Source organism: Kogia breviceps, chromosome 11 (assembly GCF_026419965.1).
Source record: "Kogia breviceps isolate mKogBre1 chromosome 11, mKogBre1 haplotype 1, whole genome shotgun sequence".
NCBI classification, from domain to species: domain Eukaryota; kingdom Metazoa; phylum Chordata; class Mammalia; order Artiodactyla; family Physeteridae; genus Kogia; species Kogia breviceps.
In genome coordinates, this window is record NC_081320.1 from 8512590 (window position 1) to 8522529 (window position 9940).

A 9940-nucleotide genomic window follows, 5' to 3' on the forward strand; every position below is an offset into this window, starting at 1 on the left:
TTCACAATTATAGTTGGAGATTTCAATATCACTCCTGTCAACAATTGATAGAATAACTAAACAGAAAATCAGCAAGAATAATCAACTACACCATCATAAACAGGATCTAATTGGCATTTATTTTTTAAAATACTCCATACAACAACAGAAGAATACACATTCAAGTACCACAGAATATATACCAAGGTAAACCATATCCAGGGCTAGAAAACAAACCTCGAAAAATTTAAAAGGATTGAAGCTGCATATGTTCTCTGTCCACAGTGGAAACAAACTAGAAATCAATAGCAAAAAGTAAGAGAAAAATCTCCAAACTCTTGGAAACTTAATAACATGATTCTAAAAAAAAAATCCTTGAATCAAAGAAGTCTCAACAGAAATGAAAAATACTTTCTTAACTGAAATGATATACAATGAAATGAATTGGTAATGAAATGAAATGATAATACAACATATGAAAATTTGAGGGACACAGCTCAAGCAGTCTCAAGAGAGAAATTTATAGCACTAAATCCTGACATAAGAAGAGCTGAAAAGTCCCAGATCAATAATCTAAAGCTCCCACCTGAAGAAACTAGAAAAAGAAGAGCAAAATAAATTCCAAAGCATGCAGAAGGAAATAATAAAGATCAAGGCAGAAATCAATGAAATTAAACAAAGAAAAACAGAAAATCAATTAAATTAAAAACTGGTATTTTAATAAGCTCAATAAAATTAACAAACTTTGTCAGCAAAACTGACAAAGATAAAAAGAGAGAAGACATGAATTACTGATACCAGGAATGAAACAGGGACTATCGCTTAAAACCCTACAGACATCAAAAGAATAATGGAATACTACAGACAACTCTGCACACATAAATTAAACAACTTAGATGAAATGAATCAATTCCTCAAAAAACGCAAACTACCACAACTCACTCAATACAAAATAGATCATTTGAATAGTCCTATACCTTATTAAGGAAAGAAATTTGTAATTTAAAAACTTCTAGAAAAAGAAATCCCCAGGCTTGGATAGGTTCTCTGGATAATTCTACTGAACAGAAAGAATTAAATTCTATACAATATTTTCCAGAATATAGAAGATAAGGGAACATTTCCCAACTCATTTTATGAAGCCAGCATTACCCTGATAACCAAAACCTGACAAAGGCAGTATAAAAAAAGAGAAACTACAGACCAATATCCTTCATGAACACAGATGCAAAACTCCTTAAAACAAAATTAGCAAGTAGAATTCAGCGATATATAGTATAAAAAGAATTATAGAACATGATGGAGTCATGTTATTCCAGGATACAAGGCTGGTTCAATATTCAAAAATCAATATAATCAACCAAATTAACAGGCTAGGGAAGAAAAGGCACATGAACCTTTCAACGACACAGAAAAAGCATTTGACAAAATCTAACACCCATTCATGACAAAAAATCTCAGAAAACTAGAATACATAATGAACATTTAAGACACCAATCTAATTAGAAAACAATCAAAAGACATGAAGAAACATTTATCTTGCCAAAGATGATATATAGCAAATAAGCACATGAAAAAGTAGTCAACAAAACTAGACATTAGGGAAATACAGATTGAAACCACAGTGAAATATCACTACACAACTGTTAAAACAGCTAACATTTTTAAATGGTGACAATACCAAATGCTGATATAATGTGGAAAAACTGGATCCCTCATATATTACTAATGTGAATAGTACAACTCTGGAAAACAGTTTGGCAAGTTTCTTAACAAAACAAAATAAAAACAAAACATACACTTAACATACCACCTAGCAATTGCATTCCTGGGCATTTATCCCAGAGAAGTGAAACTTTATGCTCACATAAAAACCTGTAAACAATTATTCATAGAAGCTTTACTTGTAATATCACCAAACTAGAAACAACCTAGATGTCTTTTAATGGGTGACTGGTTAAACAAACAGTGGTACATCCATACCATAGAATACTACTCTGTAATGAAAAGAAACAAACTATTGATACATGAACCTGAAAGAAACAATACCAAGTGAAAAAGCTGCCAATCCCAAAAGGTCATGTACTATATGATTCCATATATATAAACAGTCTCTAAATGAGACAATTATAGATGTGAAAAACAGACCGGTGGTTGCCAGGAGTTAAGGATTTGGGGAGATAGAGTATCTGTATGCCTATAAAGGGGTACCACAAGGGAGATCTTTGTGGTGATAAACGGTTCTGTATCTTGATTATGGTGGTGGTTACACATTATGTATTCTAGACAGAAGTCCTTTGTCACATACGTGTTTCAGAGTTATATATTCCTAGTCTGTAACTTCTTTTTTCATCCTTTTAACAGAGTTTCTCAGTGCGCAGGTGATGAGATCCAATTTATGTTTTTTCTTGTATAGATCTTGCTAAGTCTCAGAGTTTTTCTCCCCCCTTTTCTTCCTGAAACGTTTATGATTTTACACCCTACATTTAGCCTGTGATTAATTTATTTTTTGTATAAGGTTGATTTTTTTGGACTATGGATACCCAATTTCTCCATCACCTTTTATTGAAAAGACTATCCATTCTCTTTTGAATTGCTTTCCTATCTTTGTTAAAATTTAGCTGGTTGTACTTATATGGGGCTACTTCTGGGTCCTCTGTTTTGTTCTATTTATCTGTATGTCTGTCTCTCCACCAAACCCCATACACAAATTTAAACAGGAAATAAAATTACATAGAATTAGTCACACAGTGTATCAATGTCAAATTCCTGGATTTGGTATTATACTATGATTTTATAAGACGTAACCAGTGGGAGAATTGGATGAAGGGTATGTGGGATCTGTCTATATTATCTTTGCAACTTCCTGTGAATATATCACTTCAGAATTTTAAAAATGTCAATCAATCAATCATCCAAAAGAAAGAGAAAAAAATAAAGACAATATCAGATGAACAAAAACTGAGAAAAATCTGTCACCAGCAGACCAGCACTACAAGAAATGCTTAAAAGAAATTCTTTAGGAGAAAACACCAGATAGAATTTCAAATCTTACAGGAAGGATGAATATTATAAACAGTAAATATGTGGATTTTAAGGTGCTTTTTTTCCCCACTCAATTTCTTTAAAAGACAAATGACTTTTTAAAGCAATAATTATAACACTGGATTGTGAGGTTTATGATATATGTAAAAATAAAATATACTAAAACAATAACACCAAGGACAGGTGTGGGGGATAAGTGGAGCTATACTGTTATAAGATTCTTACATTTTACATGAAGTAGTGCAAAGCTAACTTTTACCAGACCGTGACAAGTTACGGATATAATCACTAGAGCAACCGCTGAAAATGCAATGCAAAAAGGTATACCTTGGGCTTCCCTGGTGGCGCAGTGGTTAAGAATCTGCCTGCCAATGCAGGGGACACAGGTTCAAACCCTGGTCCGGGAGGACCCCACATGCCGCAGAGCAACTAAGTCCGTGCACCACAACTACTGAGCCCACACGCCACAACTACTGAAACTGTGTGCCACAACTACTGAAGCCTGCGTGCCTAGAGCCAATGCTCCACAACAAGAGAAGCCACTGCAATGAGAAGCCCGTGCACCACAACGAAGACCCAACACAGCCAAGAATAAGATAAATAAAATTTTTTTTAAAACAACTTTATTTTTTTAAAAACGGTATACCTTAAAATCCTATTGCAATTCAAATGGAAAACAAAAATGGAATTAAATGAAATACAAAAATATTCAATGTACCCAAAAGAGGTCAGGAAAGGAGAAACAGAGGGGAAAGAAAGTGATGGGACAAATGGAAAACAAACAGTAAATGGTAAACCTAAATCTAACTAAGTCAATACATTAGATGTAGAGACCCAAACTACAATTAAAAGACAGATTATGAGACTGGGTTAAAGGGGCACTCTTTAAAGACAGAGAGTACAGATAATTTGAAAGTGAAGAGTCTAAACATATATGCCATGTAAAAATGAAGCACAAGGAAGCTGTAGTGGTTATATTAATATTAGACAAAGTAAATGTCAAAACAAGGACTACCATGTGATATAAAGATGGACATTTCAAAATTATTAAAATTTGCTAATTCATCAGACAGATATGAAAATCTTAAATGTGTATGCATTTAGAGCTTCAAACTACACGAACAAAACTGACAGAACTGAAGGGAGAAATGGACAAATTCACTAGAAAAAAAAACACTGAAGACATAGAACATCTCTACAATACTATCAAGCATCTTGACCTAATTAAACTTTATAGATACCACCTAATAACTGCAGAATACACATTCTTTTCAAGCATGTATGAAATGTGCAGCAAGATACACACTGGGCCATAAGTTAAATGTCAGTCAATTTAAAAGACTAATAGATGTTCTCTGACCTCAGTAGAAGTGAATTAGAAATCCAACTACAAAAAAGATATCTTTAAAAGTCCTAACATATTTGGAAATTAAATGCATTTCTTAAAAAATATGAATGTAAGAAAAAAGATTATGAATCTCAGAAATCTAAGAATATGAATCTAAGAAAAAGAGGAAATAAATACTTTAAACTCAATAATAATGAAAACACCACCTATCAAGATGTCTGCGATTCAGCCTAAGCAATGCTTAGAGGAATACTTATAATTTTAAATACCTATATGAGAAGAGAAGAAAGATTTAAAATCGATTATCTACGTTTCCACCTTAAAATAGAAAAAGAAATGCAAGTTAAACTCAAAGTAAGTAGAAGGAAATAAATAATAAAGATCAAAGCAGATATCAATGAAATAGAAAACAATGGATAGAAAAAAAAAAAAATCAACAAACCCAAACTTTGATTCTTTGAAAAGAGGTATGATATACCCCTAACAAGACTTATCAAGAAAAGTGAGAGAAAACACATTATCAATATCAAGAACGAAAGAGGGAACATCACTACTGATTCTACAGGTATTTAAAAAATGTTAAGGGAATATTTTGAACAATGTTTTGTCAATATCTTAGAAAACATTCATGAAAGGGACAAATTTCTTGAAAAACACAACTTTCCAAAACTGACATGATGAAACAGAAAACCTGAATAGTTCTATGTCAATTACAGAAATTGAATTTCTTATGAAACTTTTCCTATAAACTCCAGGCTCAGATAAGTTTCGCTGGTGAGGTCTATCAAACATTTAAAGTTGAAATAGTACTAATCATATACAAACACCACCAGAACATAGAGGAGAAGGGAATACTTCCAAATCACTTTATGAGGCCACCATAATCCTGATGCCAAAACCTAACAAGGACATGAAAAGAAAATTACGGAGCAATATCCTTCATGATCTTAAATGGAAAAATCCTTGACAAAATATAAAGAATTGCTATTTTGCTAGTATTAATGACTGAATTATAATTATTTGAAACATGAGATAAAACTGCTTTCAGTTTGTTTCTTTATAAAGGAATCCCACAGACCCTGACTCTGGCAGACTCCCCCACATCTAAAAGGTATTTACATGGTACAGGGTAGGCTGTACTAGCCTTTGTGGAAGGATAAATAAGAAAGCACAGCTTGAGCCCTGAAGAGCAAGGCCTTGCCGTTAGGATGGGCCCCCAGATCAGTCTGTAACACCCACATCCCCTAGATCTTCCTTATTACCAGCATGGAACAAAGCTGTCAAGGGAACTGGTGAAAAATGTGAAAAACACAGTATTAATGGCTGCTCACAAAATATGTTTAATTGATTAATTAATTGACAAATTCAGAATAAAATCCTCGTAATGAAAATTGCCCTGATTGAAGGCATGTTTCCCTCAGGCGGGGTGTTACTGAAATGTGGGTCAGCACAGTCCCAATGCATGGGCAATCACACAGTGTAAGACACTCAGTGTCCCTGGTCCCCAGGCCCTACATTTCAGTAGCGACTCAAGTCAACATGTCATTAAAAAAAAAAAAACCCTCACACATTTCCATACTCCCTGTTGGAGGGCAGTACTCCTGGGAGTTGAAAACTAACATTCTAACCAAGACATTTAAGAAAATACTGGACCATTTACAGGCAGGTCACAACAGGAAAATAGCATGTTCTCCCTGAAACCACACACAGCTATCGTTCTAATCAACAGCCTCCAAAAGGGTTTGCATATGCCAGGGGGTGAGCAAGACATCTGCGGGGTACAAGGGGTATAAATCCTATTTATTTTTTATTTCATCTTTAAAAGAAGAAAGAATGAAATTAAGCATTATTAATATTTAATATGTGGATTGATGATTGTACATCTAAATAACATATTGATACATATATTGGGGGTCCGTGCACAAACCTTTTCTACCCATAAGGATGTGAGATCAAAATAAACTCAGAGACCTGTGCTGTTGAGGGACCTTCAGAACTGATGCGACCTCCTCAAAGGCTAAAGGGCAGCGTGCTGGTTGGGTTTTCCAGCCAGTGTTGCTTTGTGAGTATTATACCTTCACAACGTGGAAATCCGATCTGTGACAAAATCTGTTTCAAGGTCAATTGATTGCTCTTAAGCCCATGCAGTTGAAGCCATTCCTCAGAAGAGATGAGACTCTGCTTGGCCGAGTCTGTTCCGGTGTGGCTCAGTCCCCCTTGCCACCGCAGCTGCTGCTCAGAGATGGTGGAAGATGAGCCTGGTACCTCCATCTCTGAACTAGGATCGAAGGCATAGGGACCTCCTGTAAGGGCAATTGTCAACATCAGACTTCCCGAAAACTTGGAAACAATCTAACATCAACCAAGGATTGGTTTAATATAAATTACAGTGTAACTATTCAGTGGAATTCTATCCGGTAAAAATTATAAGACGAACTGTATATTTGTTGGCAAAGAAGATATTTACATGTATGGCATCCATAAGGTATCCAGAAGGTATCCATAAAACTCAATATCTACATGTGTATACCCACAGACCCTCAAAAAAACATGTAGAAAGATATATGCCAATTTTTACAGTAGTTTTCTCTGTATGGTGGAAGCATGTGTAGTCTACGCCTTTTCTATATTGTTTAAACTTTTACACTACTTAAACAGTTCTAAAACAAGATTTAATTTTATAATCAGAAAAATACAAAACTCTTCCATTTTGGAAAATAAACATTCGCTCCTGAACCTTCATGACACATCAGTATTCCAGTTATAACCACACCTGACCTTTCTCTTCCAAAGAGGATAAAGAGGATAAAACGCTGAAAGGAAACAAACTTTTTCTCAGGTGGAGTGGCAAACTGGGAGCTATGGACATGGGGGGAACCGGACAGAGGCTCAGCCCTTATAGAATACAGGGACTCACCTTCCCATGTTTCATTCTCTGGGACTTCACTCGAAAGTTGTACTTGAACGTTCTGGCTCATGTAGTCAGCTGTTCTGGGACCAACCAGACTCAATGCAATATACAACACGCTGAACTGATCCTGACCTGCCTAAACATAGCTGGTGTACACACAGGGTAGGAGGAGCCTGACTGTAATGTAATCTTAATCCACTCACTGCAACCTCAGGCAGGGCCTGATGACTTGGAGAAAGAGTAGAAACCTCTGCTTCCCTCTGTATCTAGAATGTGCAATGCATATAAATGTGTTTCCCTGGAATGTAACATTTTTCAACAATGGAAAAACTTTTCCCATTTCTAAAACTCTAACCTTATTTTCTGAAAGTATCAGTGTTATGACATGCAAATTCAGTCAAACAGAAATCAAGCAGGAGCTTCCCTGGTGGCGCAGTGGTTGAGAGTCCGCCTGCCGATCCAGGGGACGCGGGTTCGTGCCCCGGTCCGGGAAGATCCCACATGCCGCGGAGCGGCTGGGCCCGTGAGCCGTGGCCGCTGAGCCTGCGCGTCCGGAGCCTGTGCTCCGCAACGGGAGAGGCCACAGCAGTGAGAGGCCCGCGGACCGCAAAAAAAAATGAAATCAATCGGACCCACGCTGGGGAGGTTTTGTGAAAAGAAGTTAGAAGTATTATTAGCATAGCAAACATTTATTTAACTTGATGTTCTGTGTAGTATATACTTTTCCTTACAATAACCTTATGAGGTAGGTAGTACTATTATTCCCATCTTACAGATGAGGAAACCAAGACAGAGTGCTTAACTAATTTGCCCAGTTCTCACAGCTGGTGGGGGGTGTAGCTGAGGTTCTAACCCACTCCAGAGTCTATGTTCTGTGAACTTTACAGTAATAAAACCAACTGCAGCAACTTCCATTTCTTGGCCAGGAACTGAGCTTTTTAAAGACACTACCCACAAATTCTTCATCATGGTATCCTTTACCCACTGCTATCACCCCACTTACCTTTGAGGAATTGGAAGCTTCAAGAATTTAAAGAACTTGTTCAGGACCCATAGCCAGTAAAGCTGAAGCAGAAGTCAAAGCCATCTCTTAACCACTCTGCCATGGTGATAAGTGACCTCCAGCCTGGTCCTACGGTACAAGCTTACGGATTCCTTCCAGTAAGACTGCTGTCCATCAGGGCTCCTGGGTCCTCACTGAAGACAGAGCACTAACCTTTATTATCAGAGCTCAGGCTCAATAAGCTTCCTGGCTTATCATTTTCAAGTTTTTAAAGATAATGATTTCTATATTAAGGTTTATGGGAATTTGTATTGTCCATATATGCTGAATTCCAAAGGTACACAAACCCATGCTGTTGGTGAAGATCCTTCTACAAGGGCTCAATTTGATGACAATGTTCCAAGAGTATCTGGAGAGCATCGTGTAGGAGTGGGAAAATTTAGAATGAAAACTCCGTGTAGGTCCATTCTGCCATTTTAGGCAAGCGATTCCTCCTCTCTACATTGGTAATACACCCTAACTCCTAGGTCCACACCCTAACTCCTTTATACTACTGCATGTTTGTGAACTAATACATGGATGTTTTCAAACTAAAAAAAAAAAAAAAAAAAAAAAAAAGGTCATTACCCTTTAGTACTTTGTTTCATATACCCACTTTTTCTCCAAGCCTCTTTTTACCCACCGGGTCCCAGAGCTATGAAGTTTGGACTCCTCCTCCTCCTCCTTTAGAATCACAGAACGTGAAAAGAGCAAGGAAGGCAGACTAATATGCTTCTCTACTCTCTTTTTGAGATCTGTCCAACAGAGACTGCCAGCTGAAGAACTTTTAAATTTGCCCAGTGGTTCCTACAGAAACAAGAAAAAGGAAGTCCCAGAATATTTTTCACTATTTCACCATTTCCAGTTAATCTTTCTCCTTCTCAAACACATTCATCCACCTCCTGTAGTCTACTTACTAGAGGAAGCTACACGCCCTAGATTAAAAAGGGAGCACAGCTACATAAACTGTCCTGCTAAGACTACTAAAGTGCATTTGGAACCTTAAAGAAGATTTCAGAAGAGTCATAGCTTTTGTTTTTAAGCCAAAGGGACGTGTTCTCAATTCCAAACAAAAGGCAACTGAATCCTCCAGCTAAGGTGTATGCCCCAGTCCCTTTTGCATTCGAACGATTTTTTTTTAAAATAAAAGGTTTTTTTAAGTGTGGTTGGCTCTACTGGATCAGAGAACCTACATGAGTCATTGTAATTCAGATTTTGATTCTTCAGGCTTTTTAGCTTGAGAATACCCATTTTGTTGGAAATGAAAGCTTGGAAAATTGAACTTATCCAGAGAAAACAAAGAAGGAAGGAGAGAAAGGGCACCTCCAACAGAAGGGATCATTTACTCAGATGGGATAAGAGCTACTCTGTCAGAGCAAGGAAGCCTTCGAGAGCAAAACTGTCAAGTAAACTGACAAAGCAACCCTTCCACACAGCCATCCTGCTTTCCTACCTCTAGGCTGCCCTCAGGTCGTTCTCCTGCATGGGATCTTAGCCTTGAAGGCCCATTTCCAACCCTGCTCCTTCATTAAGACTCTTCAGATCCTCTCACCAACCTTCTGCATCCTGCCCCTGGGAAAGGTCTAGTTTTTGCTTTGATACTTCACCCATATGG

General features: G+C 37.0%; 1 protein-coding gene across 1 annotated transcript in view; it reads right to left on the minus strand.

The window, feature by feature from the left end:
* Positions 1–6643, minus strand: part of VWA3B (von Willebrand factor A domain containing 3B) — a 173392-nt gene extending 166749 nt beyond the window's left edge. The window contains 1 exon segment of the mRNA XM_067006887.1: positions 6448–6643. Within this exon segment, the coding sequence (XP_066862988.1) occupies positions 6448–6643 (196 nt within the window).
* Positions 6644–9940: the final 3297 nt, after the last annotated feature.